The 20,799-nt window shown below is 43.4% G+C and overlaps 1 protein-coding gene across 2 annotated transcripts in view; it reads right to left on the reverse strand.

Moving 5' to 3' along the window:
* Nucleotides 1–20,799, reverse strand: part of SLC6A11 (solute carrier family 6 member 11) — a 135,014-nt gene that overhangs the window by 19,989 nt on the left and 94,226 nt on the right. For both annotated transcript variants that reach the window (XM_086697428.1, XM_086697427.1), the window contains 2 exons: nucleotides 14,386–14,489; nucleotides 9,064–9,188 (listed from right to left, as the gene is read on the reverse strand). In XM_086697428.1, the coding sequence (XP_086553554.1) occupies nucleotides 9,064–9,188; nucleotides 14,386–14,489 (229 nt within the window). The remainder of the gene's footprint in view (nucleotides 1–9,063; nucleotides 9,189–14,385; nucleotides 14,490–20,799) is intronic.

Below are 20,799 nucleotides of genomic sequence, written 5' to 3' on the forward strand. Positions count from 1 at the left end.
TGTTTATTTATTTATTTATTTAGAGACAGAGAGGGAGGGGGGAGTGTGAGTGGGGGAGGGAAAGAAAGGAAGGGAGAGAGAGAGAACTCCAAGCACTGTCAGCACAGAGCCTTACATGGGGCTTGATCTCATGAACTGTGAGATCATGACCTGAACCAAAATCAACAGTCGGACACTTAACCAACTGAGCCAACCAGGTGCCCTGGATACTTGAAGGTTTGATAGAATTATCTGAGAAGCCATCTGGGCCTAGTGTTGCTTTTTGTTTTGTTTTGTTGGTAGGGTAGTTACTCAATAACTTTTTTCCTTCTATGGAAATTGGTTTAGGTTTTCTAAATCAAATGTGGTCAATTGTGACAATCTGTTTTTCCCAGGAAAATATTCATTTTATCTAATTTTTCAAATTTATGTGTTGAGAAGACTACAAAGCAGGCTCTTGTGATTTTTTTTTTAATTTTTAAATTTTATTTAAATCCAAGTTAGTTAACATATAGTGTAATAATGATTTCAGGAATGGAATTTAGTGATTCATCACTTACATATAGGGCTCATCCCAACAAGTGCCCTCCTTAATGTCCATCACCCATTTAGCCCATTCCCCACCCCCCCCACCTCTCCTCCAGCAACTCAAATGTGTTCTCTGTATTGAAGAGTCCCCTTATGGTTTACCTCCCTCTCTCTTTTTACCTTATTTTTCCTTCCTTTCCCCTATGTTCATCTGTTTTGCTTCTTAAATTCCACCAATGAGTGAAATCATATATTTATCTTTCTCTGACTTATTTTGCTTACCATATAAATGTCTTCCACTTCAATGGTTATTTCCCCTTTATCATTTCTTATTTCGCTCTTGGTAAGTTCTTTTATTCTTGGCCATTTGGTAACTTGTATATTTTTAAAAACCCAGAATTTTAATTAGATCTACTGTTTGTAATTATCTATCTATAATTATTTCACTCCTTCCTGCTTTTATCTTTATTATTTCCTTTCCTGTGCTTTCTTTTAGTTCACTTTGCTGTTGTTCTTCTTAATGTAATTAATTTTCATTCTTTCACTTTTATCGATGTGTTTTTAGTATAGTTTTCTCTTATTATAAGTTTATTTCTATCTGTGTCTCCTTGTACCTCCTGAAGTTTTGCTTCATAAAGGTTATTGCTGTATTATTTGGTGCATATATTTTTATGTGTGCTGTATCTTTATTATGAATTATAGTTTTTACCATTTAAAAAATGTCCTTTGTAATGCTTAGTGCTTTGGGGATTGAATTCTACTTTCCCTGATATTGCTGTCATTGTCTATTCCCTTATTTTTAGCTTTTATGAATCACTTTGTTTTAGGTGTATCTCTTATATACAGCATATATATAGGTCATGTTTTGTGAGCCAAATTGAAAATCTTTTTCTTTTCTTTTTTAATGTTTATTTATTTATTTTTTTTGAGAGAGAGAGAGAGAGATAGAAGGGAGGGGCAGAAAAAGAGGGAGAGACACAGAATCCAAAGCAGGCTCCAGGCTCTAAGCTGTCAGCACAGAGCCCAAAATGGGGCTTGAACCCACAAGCTGTGATAGCATGACCGGAGCCAAAGTCAGACGCCTAACTGACTGAGCCACCCAGGTGCCCCGAAAGTCTTTTTCTTTTAATGGATGAATTAAGCCCACTCACATTTATTGATATGATCAGTCTTAATTTTGACAAAATACTTGGTGGTTATGTGTATTTTTAAATATTTGTTATGTTTCTCTAGGAGCCATGTATTCTTTGTTCTTTTATTTATAAATGTTTTTTGGTATTTAGGAAGGTTTATGTTTTTGTTCTAGTGGTTATCTTTATACTTATTACATCTTTTAAAAATGCCCTTAGACCCTTATAATTTTATTTAAACCTTTACTGCCTGGCTTTCCAGATCTGCCCCCACCCCACCCCACCCCCCATATCATTTGACACCATTTATGGTCTACACAACAATGAGCTTTTCTGTTTTCCTTTTGCCTTCTCTCTCCATCTTTTAGGTTGATGATTTCAACTCTGTTAACAGTACATAGCATATTTCTACATTACTCGTCTATCTTCTTCCCTACCTTCGTTTTGGTCTTAGATGTGTACTTACATATTTTTGAATGCTTACCATCAGTCTTTTTTCTAAGTTTTCCTAGTTATTCCTGGGTTGGATGAAGCTCACCCCATAGTAGATTCCTCCAAAGGACTTATGAGTGTAGAAGTCTCAAAGTTCTGCTTAATATGGTTTTCCTATAACCTCGACATTTTCCATAGCCTTGATTCATACTTCTTTTTGTAAATTAAAAAAAAAAAAAAGATACTGCTTCATAGTTGCCTTTCTTTGTATGTTGGTTTTGAAAAGTATGATACCAGTCTAAGTCTTTTGCCCTTTTAAGTTATTTAATCTTTCTTGCCTGGAAGCCTTGAGGATTTTATCTTTATCTTTGAAAGCTAATATCTTTACCAGGATGTCTTGGAGTTGATCAACCTGGGTTAATTTTCATTAGTACCTGAGAAGTCATTTCAATGTGTAGATTGAGCTCTTTTTCTGTTTCTGAAGAGTCTTCTTGGATTATAGTTTTAAATATTACCGCTGTTCCATTGTTTTATTTTTCTTCTTCAGGGACCCTATAATGTGAATATCTTCTTCTCTGCTGGTCTTCCATTTCTAGTTTTTGGTGAGATCGTTTTTACTTCTTTATGTCATTTTCATTCATCTGGTTGTTTTCCTTCCTTTTTAAAATGTCCCTTTATTCGCCTGAGTGGCTCAGTCGGTTAAGCATCTGACTTCAGCTCAGGTCATGATCTCGCGGTTTGTGAGTTCGAGCCCCGTGTCAGGTGCTGTGCTGGTGGCTCGGAGCCTGGAGCCTGCTTCGGATTCTGTGTCTCCCACCCTCTCTGCCCGTCGCCCACTCACACTTTGTCTCTCTCTCTCTCTCAAAAATAAACATTTTAAAAATTTTAATAAAAAAATAATAAAATGCCCCTTTATTGAGACCATTCTCCAGTGGACATTTGTAATTTATTCTTCATTTCTGAGATAACTTGGCCTTATCTTTTTTCTCATTTCTTCCCCCCTGAGTTCAATTAACTTTCTCTTCATTCATTCCTGTGCCCTCTTCTCCTATCTGGTAGTTTTAAAATTCCAGGTTCAAGGTTTTTGCTTGTTTTTCTCACATCCTCAGAGGCTTCTTTGGATATATTTAATTCTGTCTGGAGTGTTGACTTACAATTTTCCTCTATGTCATGGTTGGTTTCATGGTCATTGATATGTGGGGAGTTTCTATTCCTGATTTTCTGCAGTAGCTCTGTATGGACTTGACTTTTCTCATGTTCATGTTTGTGGGTATTTTATAATATTCCCAACTTAATAGTGCCCTCTTTTGTCAGTATGGCAAAGTCCAGGTACTCTAGCAGCTTTTTGTTTTGAGGGCGGGGAAGGGTGATCTCCCCTTCCCACACCCTGATTTAATGGTTCTCTTTGGTTTTTCAGGACTTTATTTTATCTCCTTTTTTTTGGTTTTCCCTTCACCATCTAATTGTCAAAGGGTGCTTCTCCTTTTCTTTTTGCCTTTTTCTCTCCCAGAAGTTCTGTGTTTCAAGTGGTGTCTCCTTTAAATTGTGCTGGTTCCTTTAAATGGCCCCTGTTCCTTGAATTACACATCGAATCCCTTCTCTGTTGTCCCTGCTCAGGGATCTGTCTGGATCTTTTCCAGGTTTTTCAGACTTACAGTGAATTTAATCTTTCTGGGGAATGCTCCAAATCACTCTTAGGTCCCTTCACCAGCCTGTCTTCTGTTTCCCCCATAGTTTTTCTCAGTTTGCTTTTGTTCATCACAAAGCCTTACCAGCTGTAAGGGTGCAGGTGGTAGCAGAAGGGATTATGCACTGAGATTGGTATTTTTTCTTTTTGTTACTGTTATCTGTAGCTTTAATATTTTCTGTCTTTGAGTTATGCAGGGGCATGGTTTTGTATAAAATATATTTTCCCTTCTTGTTTTTTTCTTGTTTGGGAAGGAAATTAGGATACAAGTAGCTGTACAGCTCTCATAGTCCTCAGATATTCAGAGGTCTAACATACTCTAACTTTTAAAAGACCCATGTAAGATTGATATTACTTTTTTCTTACATGTTCGGTAGATTTCACCAGTGAAACCATCAGGGCTTCAAGTTTTCTTGGTAGAAAGGTTTTTGATATGAATCCAATGTCTTCTAAAAAGTATAGAGCTATTCAGTGTTTCTATTTCTTCTTGAGTCATTTTGAGTAAATTATATTTTTAAAGGAATTTTCCATTTAATCTACATTATCAAATATATTAGCTTGAAGTTGTTCATAATATTTCCTATTCTCATTTTTTAATGTCTGTAGAACTTCGTCCCTCTTCTTTCATTCCTGATATTAGTAATTTGTGTTTTCTCTCATTTTTTTTCCTTGATTAGTCTTACTAGGGGATTATAAATTTTGTTGTTTAATACCAAATTTGGCTTTGGAATTTTATTGTGGGTATGTCTTCCCTTTATTATTTCTTTGTTTATACTTACTTTGGTTTTAATTTATACTTTTTTTTCAGCTTCTTCAAACAGAAACTTTAATTTTTTAATTTAAATCCTTCTTTCTAATTAGGCTTTAAAGCTATAAATTTCCCTGTAAGTACTTTAACTGTATCCCACAAGTTTTGATATGTTTTCACTACCATTCAGTTTGAAATACTGTCTTCTTTGGCTCATGGGAAATTTAGAAACATGTTGCTTAATTTACACATACTTAAGGATTTTCTAGGTATATTTTCATTATGGATTCATAATTTAATTCAGTGGTAGTCAGAGAATATACCTTGTAATTTCAATCTTTTGAAACCTATTGAGATTTAATTTATGGCCCAATTTATATCCTATCTTGGTGAATATTTCATGTTCATTTGAAAAGAACTGTACTTTGCAGTTGTTCCTTGCAGTGTTTTATAGATGTCAATTAAGCTAAGTTGTTTGACAGTATTCAGATCTCTATGTCTTTATTAATATTTTGTATAGTTGTTTTAACATTAATGAACAAGGGGTGTTAAAATCTCCCACTATGATTGTGAGTTTGTCTATTTTTACTTTTAGTTTGTCAGTTTTTGCTTCATGTATTTTATTTTTAAAAGTTTATTTATTTTGAGAGATGGGGAGGGGGGCACAAAGAAAGGGAGAATCCCAGGCAGGGATTCTCCATGTCAGCATGGAGCCTGATGCAGGGTGCAGACCCACGAACTGTGAGATCATGACCTGAGCCAAAATCAAGAGTCATACACTCAACCAACTGAGCCACCCAGGCACCACTGCTTCATGTTTTTAAAATCCCTGGCATTAGGTACCAACACATTAAGGATTAGCTATCTTATAAATGAACTGCTCCTTTTATAAACATTATGAAGCGTGCTCCCCATTATCTCTAGTAATACTCTTTGACTTGAAGTCTACTCTAATATTAACATAGCAAAGCCACTTTTCTTATGCTTGTTGTTTACATGGTATTATCTTTTCACTTTGTGTTACACGTTATCTGTGTCTTTAAATTTAAAGCATCTCGGGGCGCCTGGGTGGCGCAGTCGGTTAAGCGTCCGACTTCAGCCAGGTCACGATCTCGCGGTCCGTGAGTTTGAGCCCCGCATCAGGCTCTGGGCTGATGGCTCAGAGCCTGGGGCCTGTTGCCGATTCTGTGTCTCCCTCTCTCTCTGCCCCTCCCCCATTCATGCTCTCTCTCTCTCTCTCTGTCCCAAAAATAAATAAACGTTGAAAAAAAAATTTAAAAAAAAAAAAATTTAAAGCATCTCTTGTCGAAAGCTTATAGTTGAGTCTTGCTCTTTTACTCAGTCTGATAATGTCTGCCTTTTACTTGGAGTATTCGGCTCATTTGCACTTAATATAATTATTGATATAGTTAGGTGTAATTTTACCATTTCATATATGTTTTACTTTTGTCCCTTCTGAATTTTGGAGGTTTTGTTTTTTTGTTTACTCTGTTGTGTTTTTATTGCCTTCTTTTGGGCTGATCAGTATTTTGAAATGTCCAATTGTATTTCATTTAAGCTTTGTAGCCCTACCTTCTGTTACTATTTTCTAAGCAGTTAGCCAACAATATGCACCCATAACTCATTAAAGTCTATCTGGAGTTAGCAACATATTACTTAATCCGGCCACCACACATCTGACTCTTTCCACTTCTGATGATCATTCTGACATTTTCTGTCTCAAAACAGAATTCAGGACTTAACCACATCAATAATTATGAAATGAAAAGAGACAGATACTCCAATTAAAAGACATAGATAATCAGACTGAATAAAAAAGCAAGACCCAATTATAAGCTGTCTAAAATCTCAACCTCCAGGAGAGGGTATCTCACAGAAAGTATCACAGAAACAGACCAAGGGACATGTGGGTAAGGGCTTGGGATCATAGCATGACAAAATCTGAGTCCTGTGAGAAGTATACGTTGCCTTTCTGGCTCAGTTTCCAGGTATTCTGGGACATCCCATTGAGCATTCTGCCATCTAATTAGGTATTTTCCAAAAATCACTCATCAGAAAGCAAGCCCAGGTCCTTCCGAGCAAGGTGAGGTGGCCACACACTCACTTAAAACTTGCAAGTTCTCCATATGGCAGATGTTCCCAAGGAGAATCTTAGCCTGACCCATATACCCAACCAAGGGCACAGAGCAGATTTACCGGCTGGATACCAGGAGCAGCACAGGAAGGTGAGCCAGAAAAGGCTACAGCCAGGTTGTAACACCTATGAGCTGTGTGACCTTGGGTGAACCACTTGAGGCTCTGAGGTACAGGGCCCATATCTCAATGGGCATGGTAAAACCTAGGGCTGTTTATGTGAACAGTGCCCCATGCAGCTGTGCAGAGCTTATTCTGCACAGCCACGAGTGGAAGCCCGGACAAAGCCTACCCTGCAGAGGTGCTGTGAGAATTTCGTGAGGTAGACTATGAAACACAACCACCCCGGAGCCTGACAAACGAGACACAGTAAATCCATTATGGTCCATCCATCCAGTGGAATACCACAGAGCCATGAAAACTCTTGATTGAGATCTCTGTTTACTGAGGCACAAAGTTCCTCATGCTTTATTGTGAAGGGGGAAATGTAGTCTACTGAATACCAGGGGTAATTTGATCTGATTTCCATCAACACACATATGGATATGTAGGCATGGAAAATGCCATGACAGGAAAAACCCAAAATGTTGTCTGATTTGGAGTGCAGCGTTTTTCCTTTGTTAAGATTTCCACATTTTTCTAACATGAATATGCTTTCAATTTGAAATTAGAAAAAAAAAATAATAAAATTTATTTTTAGTTGGCTCTTTTCCTTTCTATGAATCCTCTCTGAACTCCATCTATAAAATGGAAATAATGATAAAAAGAGAAAACATAATGCTGCAGATATCTTATCCCACTGCACACCTAAGGCAGAAATTAGGACATTCATTTTATAGAGGAGGAAATGAATTCTTGGAGTGGGCAGTGCTCCCATATAGAAGGTAACACTCTTTCCTTACAGGGCTGTCTGTGCTTTGATGCCAGGAAGGAGCATGGGTGTTTGGTCAAGGGTCAGGTGCCCACAGTGGGCAGTAGGATGGCATGGTCAGAGCATGGGCTCTGGAGCCAGAGGGCCTGTATTAAATCCCAGCCCTGTCCCTTCCAGCTTGTGTAATCTTGGTTGAGTGACTTCACCTCTCTGAGCCTCAGCTTCCTTATCTGTAAAACAGGGGTAGCTTCTTTACAGAGTAAGCACTTGATGAGTGAGAGCTTTGGTCAGATTAATATCCTCTAGGCTAGCTCTGGCATCCTGATTTCAGCAGGGATGGTCTCTCTCTCTCTCTGACATACATTATCCAGAGGAAGGTGGACCCTGAGTGGTCATGGAGCAAAGCTTTGCAACCACATTCCTGCTCTGATGTCCATATCCACCACCTTGCCCAGCTTGGTGGGTTAGAGGAGTGCTTCCTGGTGGGTTAGAGGGGTGCTTCCTGAACTATGTGTGCCACATAAAAAAGGATACTGTGGACCAACATTTTCCACAGAGGCAATGTGGCTCCCACATTGGGGATGGTCACAATAAATGGGGGCATGACTTGCACTGAGTAGATGGAGGCCAGAAAGACTAAGCAACCTGTGCTGGTCTTGACAAACTGTTCTACTACACATTCTTGTAGGTGAAAAACTTATTTAGACTTAACTGAGTTTAGAACCTAACTATTTGTCATGAGAACACAAACTATTTTCATACTTTTTAACACACATTTTCCTAGAATTCAAACACCATGTAGACTGTGAATCACAACCATGTAAATTCACCATTTTGTGTCATCGCCTGAGCAACAATAACTCTGCCTGTAGTGTGTTTGATACAAACACATCAATCTATACTTAAGAATGTCACACTCAGTGATTCTACATCTAAAAGAGGGAAAGGGAGAGAGGTTCTCTAAGCAGAGAGAACGGTATGTGCAAAGACCCTGTGGTGGGAGGGAGCAAGTGATGTTGCAAAAGCAGATCACTGCAGTGGGGCAGCATGAGCACGGGGGGGATGATGTTGGGGGTGAGGCTACAAAGGCTGGGCAACACGGGGCCTTGGGGCCATGCTTAGAATCCACTACTATGAGAAGTAACGAAGAGCTTTTCACCAGAGATGGACATACTCAGATCTGCATTTTGAGAGAAATCAATCTACACATGGAACAGAAGGGGCAATAGTGGAGGCTAGGAGGCCCGTGGAAGGTTCCTGCGATCATCCAGGTGAGCAGTGACAGTGGTCTGGGCTGGTGGGGAGACAGTGTAGCTGGGGGAAAGTACATGAAGTGGAGCAACACTGAGGAGGCGGAAGCTATACAACCCGAGGATGTCTTGGATATGGAAATGAGGAGGTGTCAAGGTTTTTCTCCCATGATCCTGGTTTGAGGATGGATGGCGGGCCACCTCCTAAGACCTGAACCCAGGAGGAGAATGAGCTGAGGAGGCAGATCACACTTGTGCTATGACCTTCAATCACCCGAGGCCTCCCTCGCCTTTGGCGAACTTACCTGACTCTGCCACCTCGGCAATGGGCACCCCCTGCTCGTATGCCATGAAGCCCAGGACTGAGAAGATGGCAAAGCCAGCCACAAAGCTGGTGCCACTGTTCAGGCAACACAACATGATGCAGTCCCTGTGGGGAAGCAGCGAGAGGGGCTGAGGTCAGAGTGGGCGGAACAGGTGCCCTGCTTGAACATTCTGTGTGAGCACCACCGCCAATCCTGTGGGGCAGGCAGGGCAGGGTGGGCACAGACAGCCCCATTTGCCTGATGAAGCCCTGGTGGTTCAGAGAGGTTAGGTGGCTGGCTCACGGTCACACAACTGCTCCTGCATTTTTAGAAGATAAGGTGGGTCATGGACCAGACGCATGGAAGAGGGATGGGAAGGAAGAAAGGCTGGCAAGTGAGAAAATGTACTAGTGAGAAGATAGTTGGAGACAAAGCAACACTCCTCCAAATCCCCAGAAGGAAACAAAACCAGGGAAATGACAGAGGAGGGATTTCCTGGGAGCCCAAGGAGGGCCGGAGAGGCCTCTGAGAAATGGCTCCTTCTCAGGGGAGCATCCACAGACTTTACACCGGCAGCTCCCAGCAGCTTCAGGAGGAAACACACTCCCGAAGGTCAAGCTTCTTGCCAGGCTGTTTACTGGAGCAGAGCCTCACTGGCCTCACTGAAGTCCCTATGAGGCAGCAGCCCCTCCCAGGTTGGATCCCGCATGGAGGGATTACGGGAGCAGTGACTGTCTCTTGCCCTTGGGAGGGGCTTACCAGCAAAGAAGCACCAGCATAAAGCTGCAACCAGGAGAAATCGGAGTACAAACGACTGGGTTTTGTCAAGATGAAAACAGAACCCTCAAGTCCCGGCCTCTCCTACCTCAGGCACTGCATTCTCACGGGGCCAACTCAGGGAATCGGCCTCCCCGGATCTCAGCTGCTGCCAGCATGCGCCAGGAAGTTAGGCTTACGACACGCGCGATGCCCCATTTTACAGGAAGGAGCTCCCAAGTGGCCTGTCCAGCCATTTGTCTGGGGTATGATGCGCCGGGGGCGTCCCTGTGGTGGTGCTGGTGGGCTTCCTCTGGTCACACCCTGGCAGGCCTAGTCCCCTCATCCCATGGTGCTTTCCCATGGCCGGCCAGCTAGTGCTGCCTACAGCAGTAGGAACTTCCTCGTCTGTGTTCGACCAAAACCAGCCTTCTCTGGTGAGTTTTAGTTCTGCCCTCCCTAACAGCCTGCAGCTCCTTCAGCTTTGGCAGATCTGAAGATAGTGGCCCGATATCCCCTTTGGGTTTTCGGTTCCCTCAGTTAACTGCCCCAGTTCCTTTACCAGTCGTTCATCTGGCTTGTGATCTGGAATCCACTCCAGCTGACCCAGCCCCTCTTCAAATGCCCTATCCAGGACTGAGTGCTCGACTCAAGAACACAGCAGGGCTCTCACCTCCTCTTCTCCGGACAGCCTGCCTTTTGTAATGTAACCAAGGGCTACACTAATGTTGGTGACTTGTGACACCCAGCTGCCTTGCAATGACTCTGAGAATCAAGGGCACATTGGAGTAGGCATTACCCTGGGGGTCAGGAGACGTGGGCCCTACTTCCCCCTGCAGAATCTTCTCTCTGGACCTGACCTCCCCATGGGACAAAGTGCTTAAGAACAGGGTTTCTTGGGCCTTATGACAAATTATGTAATTTTCCAGCAAGTAGTCATCTCTCCCTACCTTCTTCCTTGGGTTCAAGTATGCTTCCCCACTGACTTTGGGCTTAGCCACATGACTTTCTTTGGTCACAGGATATTAGCAGATGTGATACAAACAGAGGCTTCAGATAACACTTAGGTGATTGAACTTGCCCTTTATGCCTTCTGTGACTTGCCATGAGAGGAACTCCCCAGGGGAGCTGCTGTCATCATAGTCTGCACCCCACGATGTACACACCTGAAGCAGACTTGAGCCTGCCCTGGGTCCTGGGGCTGAATCCAACCAATTCACAGCCTGCGGGAGAGCTTACCCAGTTGTCCAGGAGACTTGAGAGTAATAAAAGCAAATGCTTGTCATGTTAAACCACTGAGGTCATGGGGATATTTGTTACACAGCATTACTGTAGCCGGCAGTGACTGATTACAGGTCTCTTTAAATAACTCTTCTGGCACTGTGGATGTAGGCTGGGCTGGCAGACCTGAAGACTATCTGCAAGCCTGATATCTCTCCTCTTTTTTTTTTAAATGTCTGTCTGTTTATTTATTTATGAGAGAGAGAGACAGAGAGAGAGACAGAGAGATAAGGAGGGGCAGAGAGAGAGGGAGACAGAAGATCCCAAGTGGGCTCTGCACTGACAGCAGAGAGCCTGATGTGGGACTCAAACCCATGAACCGAACCATTAGATCATGACCTGAGCTGAAGTCAGATGCTCAACTGACTGAGCCACCCGGGCATCCCAGATTTCTCTCCTCTTAAAAGGAAATGCAGCTCAGTCAAGGTAAGGGAAGATTTATCCCTACGGTTGGGGTAAAGCTGCTCTTCATGCCTATTTCCTGACCCTGCCTTATCAAACAGTGGGAAATAAGGGGGTCCTGAGGAAAGCACTTTCTCTATATCCTCTCTATTCTGGAAATCTCCTGTATAATTTGAATCTGCAATGTACCTAGTCCTGTGCTATGGTTTCTTGAACATTGTGTCACTGAATCTTGAGGCTCAGGGAGGAGAATCACCTACTCAAGGTCTCAGGGGCATCTTGGGATGAGGTTGGGATGTGTGTCCATTTGTCTCAGATGCTAAAACCCATGCTTTTTCCAGGAGCTACACAAAAACAATGCCCCCTAAGAATTAAGACTTTCAGATCCTGACTTGTGGACAGTTATCTGTGGGCACTCATGTGGTTGTTGAAAAACAAATATCCCTTATTGCAAACTCCCCATCTGTCCCCAGGGGCCTCTTGAGTGAGTTCCTCATACCACAGAAGGACAGAGAAGCACTAAGCAGACTTGAGGTCCCTTCCAGCCGTGCATCCCACCCCTTGGCCCTCAGAGCACTCACACCTTTTAAGCAGAAGGAGCTTAGCAGCCTGTGTTCTGAAGTGAGGATTTTCCCCGCCTGGTTTGCTGCATTTCCCATACCTCTAATTCCTTCCTGCAGGGCACCTTCTAGGTGAAAAGCTTATGTAACAAGCGCTTTAAAGTTGGCAGGAACTGAGCTGGGCTTTGAAGACCTCCAGAAGCTATTAGGCTGTCAGAAGGGAGGGTACTAATTTACTCCCTCTGAGTTGGGAAGACCTGTTCGCAGAGAAATGGAAATAAAATGGGCCTTCAGATGTTGCAACATCCCCTGGGGGATTTTCTTTCTTCTGCTGCCTCTTGGATGGGACAGCAGAAGAGATCTGTGGTGGCCAGCATATCTTACCCACACGCTCCGTGGGGGAGACGGTTGTAGGACATGGCCCGAAGACAGGGCAGTCTTGGCCAAATCCTTGTCAGCTACAGATGTTGGGAAAGAACTGGCCATCCCTGTTGCTGAGGAATAGCGGTGCAGGAACTAGAAAGCCCTGAGTTCAAAGCCACGTTCCACCACTGGTAATAATGAACATGAGCAAGTTACTTATTTAGGGGCCTCAGTTTCCTCATCTGTGTAACAGATGGCTCCTTCCCTGCTTCCTGACACACTGGGCAGCACTGTAGTAGGCTCAAGGGATGGTGGCCAACAAGAACTAGCTTGTGTCCTCATGGAGCTGACAACCAGGCAGTGGCCAAGTGATTTCTGCAGTGTCCTGCACAGAGGACTGGTCTAAGTCAGCAGTCACGCTGGTGTGGTGACAGCTGTGTGCAGACAGCATTCTTCAACATCCCAAGCAGCTCACACTCAACCCCGACCAGAGGACTGCCATGCTGTTCTCCCTGCCCCGTGCCTTTCTCTTCCTGTCCGTGGTTACTGTTTTGCATTGTGGCTGACAGAGTGCTTTGCCTCTCACCCCCAGCACCCACCTCCCCACGAACACCTGGAAGGTAGAAAGGATCATATGGACAACCTGGCGTGGTCTTCTGCCTCTCCAGCAACCTTCTGCCCAGCCATACCCAATACCTCTCTGCCCAAGGGCCCCCAGGAACAACAGAACTTGCTGCCTAATGGCACACTGGATTCCACAACGGCTTTTCCTTACAGCATGCTGGACCTGGCCCCTTTCACTTCCTCAGTGCCTCTGTTTCCCCAACTTACGAAATCTGTAGACCGAGGCTGTGCCATTCCTGTGTGTTATCTCCTAAGGTACCAATGCTGGTGTCTTGCACTCAGCAGACACGCAATGCACATGGTTTTAATGAATGGGTTAATAAAGCAATCACAAAGCTAGCTTTCAGAGAGATGTGGCAGGGCCCTGGGATGGAAAAATGGGAGACCTCAGGCAGAGTCCAGGCTCTACTGTGTACAGCTGAGGGGGGTTACTTCCGTGAGCCTCTCTTTCCCCATCTCAAAGATGGGGATAACATGGGAGGGACTTTTATCATGCCAAAAGTTCTTTCAAATGCACGATCTCCCTTGAGCCACATAGCAACCAAATTATGTGGTTATTAAATACAAGTCTCCCGAAGAGCCACCTACTATGACCAGGAGTTGAATTCAGGGGTACAGAGACCTCAGCAAACAGACCATTGGCTAGAATCCAGAGTGCCAATTTCCCTTCTGCCATGCACTACTTGGTGACCTTGAGTGGGTTCCTGGCCCTCAGTGGGTCTCAGCCTCACAGTAGAAATCAGGCTGCAGACATGAGAAGCAAAGCAGCCAGGGTCAGACAGCCTCAGGCTCACCTCCCAACCTGGGCAATTCCCTTCCCAGTTCTGGGTGTGGGCACATGCAGGAGGCCAGGCAGGGAGGCCGAGGGGTAAGATGGGGCACTAGTCATTCCAGATGGGATAGGAGAGGATCCTAAAATCAAGTGAGAAGGGGCAAGAAGCAGGGTTCTGAACAGAAGGCAGAAGAACAAAGCCCGCACTGTCAGAAGACCTGAGTTAAAGTCCCAGTTTTGCCACTTACTAGCGATGTGACCTTGGGCAAGTCACTTACCTGCCCTGGGATCAATCTTTGCCACACAGGGTGGGATGGGGGCCTGAATAAGACTCCTGGGGTGGATTCACATTCAGTCTGCAACACACTCTGATCACATTCGTTATTTTCCTAGCTCCTCAAGTGGCCCGCTCTTTGATCCTGGGGCAGGGAGAGGCCGAGAAACAGACTGCCTGTCTTGTCCTGGCCCTGCAAGGCGGGAAGACGAATGTGACCTAGCCTGACAGTGTGGAGCTCCTGGGGTCTGGTGGAGGTTTGGGGTTTGGCAGGGCCACAAAATGCTCACCTGTAGCAGTTGTTGTTATAATTGTTATAACTTCCCAGAGCAGTCAGGCAACCCAGGCAGATGGCATAGGAGAAAAAGATCTGTGTCCCAGCATCTACCCAGACCTGCAGGAAGGCACAAAGAGGTCAGCATAAAGAGAAGTCAGATGAGTGATGGCCCTGTTCTCTGAAATCCCCCACCCACACCTTACCATCCAAAAAGTCTAGACAGAGAAATAAACGAATTTCCTAAACTTCTCAGGAACGTGTTTTAGAAGTTCTGTTATTGGGGACTGCTTCATTAAATATACATGTCCTTAATTAATTCCAGAATCTTCCAGAGGTTATGGGTAACAGTTCGCTGAACAGCAAGAATTTGGATGTTTAGGTCCCTGCTCCAGCTTGTGTGACCTTGGAAAAGCTACTTAACCTCTCTGAGGCTTAGTCTCCTCATCCGCGAAGTGGGGAATGAACTTCCCTCTTAGGATTGTCAAGAGGATTTGTGTGATACGGAATGGAAGCTCCTGGGACCCAGCTCATAAGGCAAGTCATATTTAAGCCAAATTGAGTGACTTCTTATCTTTGTGATTAAGATTACCATGAGAAAACTGTCACAGGATTCTGCCCATGAGAAAATATTTGCATAGCTGATCTGAGCATAAGAGGTGGCAGGGAAGGGGTAGGAGAAGGGGGAGGCCCACCTGTATCTTTCACCTTTCAAAACAGATGCATTTTAGGCTTCCTCTGTGGTACTTAATGGAAACTACTTTCTTAGTTTCCAGGCTCCTCTCTGACAAAAACTGCTGTTGACAGCATGAGACGCACACCAGGAGTTACAATGGCTTTTCTAACATGTTTCCCCAGGCTCTCTGTGAGCCCAGCTCCAAGGAAAATCCAGAGCTAAAAGCCAAATGCAGCCAATGATGCTGATGGTTGAGAATAGGGTGCCATCTAGAGAACAAGGCTTTGCACTAAATACAAATACTAGCTACATTTACTGAGCACTTGTTATGTGCTGGGCACCGAGGCTGAGCCCTTTGAGCATTAGGGCATTTGAATATTCACAGCATCCCTACGTGGTAAGTGCTATTATTTATAGCTGAGGAAAGTGAGGAACAGAGAAGTTGAGCAATTTATTCAAGACCACACAGCTGGGAATGGCAGAGGCAAGTCTGTGGAGACCCACCTCTAGAGATACATACTTAACCAATCCCAGAATTTCAGAAGTCCTCTGGGATAATCTCCCACCCAAGACTCTCTTCTGAGTACTCCTGACTATTAGAATAGTCTCTGTTTGATTACTGCTAGTGACAGGAAACTCACTATATCCTGATGTGGCCCTTTCTTCTTTAGAGAGTTCTGACCATAAGAACATTTCTTAAAATGAGAGGAAGTCCCCCTTCCTGAAGGTTCCTAGTTCTGGAGCCATCCAGACCACACCTTCCTCTTCTATGCAGTAGCACTTTAGAGATTTGGAGAAAGCACCAGTGCCCCTTGGATCCTAGATCTCGTCCTTCTCCAGGCAAAATCTCTTATTTCTTCTCTCAGGGATTTGATTACAACAGTACAGGTCACTCTACCCTGGATTTGCTGGAGTGTGTTAATCATTCAGCAAATACTTATTAAAATTAAAGATCTTAATCTTAGGTTGCTTCTCAACCTAAGAAATGAATACATTTTTTCCCTCACTGGAGTGTCCTGGAGCTAAATGAGCATCTCAAGGAGAGCCCTTTTCATGAAGTGTGTGTGTGTGTGTGTGTGTGTGTGTGTGTGTGTGTGTGTGTGGAGAGCAGAGGTGCAGTATAACAGAATGGACTGAGACATGGGGAAGAGGAAATGGAAAGAGTGAATATAACAAGAGCTTTTTCAAGAAATTTTGCCTCCAAAGGGAGTTGGGAGATAGGTAGTGGAAGGGGAATTGAGGGAGAATTTTTTTTTTAATGGTAGAAACTCAAGGATGCTTAAATGTTGATAGGGAGGGTCCAGTGCAGACACAAATGTTAAAGATTTAGGAGAGAAATGGATGCATTTTTAAGTCCTCCCGCTCTGCCTCAGTTCCCCTATTTGCTACGTCAGTGGATTTTCTTTACCCAAATCCAGGGTAGTGACCTTACTGAGTCATCAAATCCCCAAGAAGGAAAGAGAGGTATTTTGCCTGGAGGAGGGAGAGTTCTAGGGTCTAAGGGCAGGGGTGCTTTCTCTGAATCTCTAAGACCAGTAGTAAATCATACAGAGGGGTAAAACACAGAACAGCTGCTGCCCCAGGAAACCGAAGACCAGATCACAGGAGCTACCCAGTGGGACTCCTGGCACTCTATCAAGCACAGCTCCTCTGGTACCTCACTCTTGCCTGTAATGCCTCTGCAAATTAGATGTCCCCATACCCAGCCCCTTTCCTGTCCTCTGGCAGACTGTACAGAACTGCTTGAGAAAAACTGCCAGACTTGTGGGAAATCTAGTTTGTCCATCATGACTGAGTTCCATGGCCACTGGTTCCTCTCCACCCAGAACATGGTAAACAAGCTCTCTGTGACTTTGAAAACACCGGAGAGCTTTCTATCCACACACCCTGAAGATGTAACCCCCAAAGAATGACTTTCACTTATGGGGAATTTTCCTTGCAGTCTGTGCATTGAGCATGTCAGCACTAAAACAGACATCTGCTGGTTTTGCCCACCCAGCATCCATCTCCCCCTTTCAGATAACAGCTCCCCAGTTTTCCTTTGGGAAACCACCTCTTCTCTACTGGGAGGTAGCTTCAGAGATGGTCACATGACCCAGGCCTGGCCAATCAAAGCATTTCTCTTGACCACAGTGATTGATTCAGAGATGAGCATATGATGCAAGCCAAGACAATTAAACTCAATCCTGGGACTTTTACTGAAGCTACTGCAAATGGGATACCTTCTTTTCTCCTAGAGATGCTAAGCTTGTAATTCCTGGGGGTCATCACTGAGCATGAGGGAACAGCCTGCCCGAGAATAAAACCAACGCAGAGGAAAGCAGAGTTTAGAGCAAAGAAAGACTGATATTGATGATATGACTTGAGTACCTGGATCCAGTTATGCCTGAAAGGGAGGCCTACCCTAGAACATTGCACTTTCAGAGGCCTATAAATTCCTCTCTTTTTAAAAATGTTTACTTATTTACTTTTGAGAGACAGAGAAAGAGAGAGAGCACACAAGCAGGGGAGGGGCAGAGAGAGAGAGAGAGAGGGAGACAGAATCTGAAGCAGGATCCAGACTCTGAGCTGTCAGCACACAGCCTGACACAGGGCTCAAACCCACGAACTGTGAGATCATGACCTGAGCCGAAATCAGACGTTCAACCAACTGAGCCATCCATCTAGGTGCCCCAAATTCCTCTTTTCCTTAAGTCAACTTGAACTGGATTGCTGTCACTTCAAACTCAAAGAATTCTGACTAGTAGCAACATTAAGTGCTTAGAAAAGCCCAGGGGATATAAGCCCAAATCCTTCAATCAATCCTGAATTACTGGTAAACCAGCATTTACTGAGTGCCTTCTGTATGCAGAACCCTGTGCCAGAACCTGAAAGAAATACTGTACAGTTACATATAGCACTTCATCTTTGTCTGCAGATGAGAGAAGCTGAAACATTCAGAGCACAAGGTAGCCAGTACCTAGGAGTGGCTGATGGTGGTGAGGGTGGGGGAAGGATAATTAACGTGCTAGGGCAATCAGAGAAGGTGTGCTTAAAGGCACACCTTTAAAGACAAGAAAGATGGGGGAGGACATTTTGGGTCTGGAGGTTCATGTGACAGGGGGATGTTTTCTCAAATAACTTTTCCTTCTTGCTCCCCTATCTCCAAGGTAAAATGCCTGTCATTGTTATTCTGGTCGTTACCATCAAATTCATGCCTCTATACAATTCCCTTAGTTCCCCCCTCTTTGTGACACTGTGTGTTGCTTCCCAACTATGAGGAATATTGAAATTGAAATTAGCCAGTAGTCTCAGTTTATTTTTCTTCCCTTTCCTCTAGCAACTAAATTGAAGAAATATTCATTGGTTTCCAGTTGATAGGTAAAAGCAACATGTGAACTTATCCTATCTTCCATATACATACTCCACCGTTTCCCAACTTTAAATTTTGTTCCGTAAGAGCATGATCACAATGTACAGCCATTACATATTATATTGTCTCCGTGACAGCCACGATTCAGTGTGAGCTCTACAGGTGACTATTAATTTAATGCTTACTCCAGCCCTTATGATAATACCTCTCCTGTCAGTTTGGTTGCCGGTAGCCTGTTCTCTAGTAAGTCCCTCAGGCAAGGCTCATGAGAAGTAAGATTTCCTGGCTTCTTGTATGTTCGTAATAGTTGGCTGATGGCTTTCATACTTGAACGTCAGTATGGCTGCATATAATATCCTTGGTTCTCTTTTTCTTTTCCAGAGAATCTTAAATACATTGCATAGTTTTCCCCTGGCACAGAGTGAAATGTAGAAAAGCCTGAATCCATTCTTCTCACTTACTCTTTTTGTTTGAATGACCGACATTCAGGTGTTTTTTTTTTTTTCTCTCTCTTTAACGTTCAGTCATTTTTATTAGAATAGGTCTTAATGTTGACTAGTCTGGGTTGATTTTCCTAGGCTTCTGGTGTACTTTTTCAAGATAAAGTTCAAGTCTTCTCTTTTATTTCAGGAAAAAAAGAATCCCTGAATTATTGTTTTTAGTATTTATTTTTCTTCCACTGCTTTGGGTTTCTTCTTGGCATACTCATGTATACGTTGGATCTTTTTTTAATATCACTTTTTCTTTTATTCTTTTTTTTTTTTTTCAACGTTTATTTATTTTTGGGACAGAGAGAGACAGAGCATGAATGGGGGAGGGGTAGAGAGAGAGGGGGACATAGAATCGGAAACAGGCTCCAGGCTCTGAGCCATCAGCCCAGAGCCTGACGCGGGGCTCGAACTCACAAACCGCGAGATCGTGACCTGGCTGAAGTCGGACGCTTAACCGACTGCGCCACCCAGGCGCCCCTTTTATTCTTTAAATTATCTCTTCATTTCTGACTTTATTTTTTTTACTTTCCTCTTTTCCATCCCCTATTCACCTTATGATATTACCCATGATGTCTATTCACCTCTTTAGTCCTTCTATTTAGTTATTCCTCCCAAAATGTTTTGCCTTTCTTAAGCAGTACTTCCTGTCAGCCTTATTTTCAAATGTTCTTTTTGTCTCACAATTTCACCTATGCTATTGTTTTATCACACCTGTTGGGTTCTTCATTTCTTTCAGCTTGTTTCGAAATATTAAGTTTTAGCATTCAGCTGTTTTGTGGGCTTGTCTGTGGAATGCATACATTATCTATAGGAATACTATTATGTTCACAATTCTTTTTCTTATAATAGCTTTGTATGGGATTTGACATGATTCTTTTCTGTTGTTCATGTGTAGGGCAGACACATTTTCTTGTCCTCTTAGGAGGAGATTTTCTTGTGTAGAGGAATGGGGGGATAGATGATCCAGGGTAGATTTTCTAGCCTCATAGTTACCTCTTCTGTTATTATCAAACAGTCTTGAAAACTATGACTGTGCAGACAGTACATTCTGAAATTACTGTTCTCTGTTCCCTTCCCCTACTCTTATCCCAAATTTCTCTTTTTGTTTCCTCTAGTGTCACTGATCTGCTCAATTTGGATTCTGCTTCTAGTGGTTTCTCCCCAGGGTGGTGTTCTCTCTGGCTATGGAGCCTCAGCTGCTTGGTCCTTAGAGTTCCCAGGGCCCAGACCTCATGCTCGAGCTTCCCAAAGCCTTCCCACATTCACCTATAGCTTGGGGCCACATATATTCCTCTAGTTTTGGCTGACCTTCTTCTCTATTTTTTATTTATTTTTTAGTTTAAATCCAAGTTAGTTAACATATAGGGTAATAATGATTTCAGAAACAGAATTTAGTGATTCATCATTTACATACAATACCCAGTGCTCATTCCAACAAGTGTCCTCCTTAATATCCCTTGCCCAGTTTTATTCTAAATTAAAAACATAATCTCTTTGGGGCATCTGGGTGGCTCAGTTGGTTGAGCATCCAACTTCGGCTCAGGTCATGATCTCACAGCTCGTGAGTTCGAGCCCCGCATCGGGCTCTGTGCTGACAGCTTGAAGCCTGGAGCCTGCTTTGGATTCTGTGTCTCCCTCTCTCTCTGCCCCTCCCCTGCTTGTGCTTTCTCTCTCAAAAATAAATAAACATTAAAAATAAATAAATAAAAAACCATAAAAAAAAAAAAATATCCCTTGCCCATTTAGCTCATTCCCCCACGCAACATCCCACCAGCAACCCTCAGTTTGTTCTGTTTTTGTCTCTTATGGTTTGTATCCCTCTCTGTTTTTATATTAGTTTTGCTTCCCTTCCCTCATGTTCATCTGTTTTGTATCTTAAATTCCACATATGAGTGAAGTCGTATGATATTT

Source organism: Puma concolor, chromosome A2 (assembly GCF_028749965.1).
Source record: "Puma concolor isolate L17-30 chromosome A2, mPumCon1.1.hap2, whole genome shotgun sequence".
Classification (NCBI taxonomy): Eukaryota; Metazoa; Chordata; class Mammalia; order Carnivora; family Felidae; genus Puma; species Puma concolor.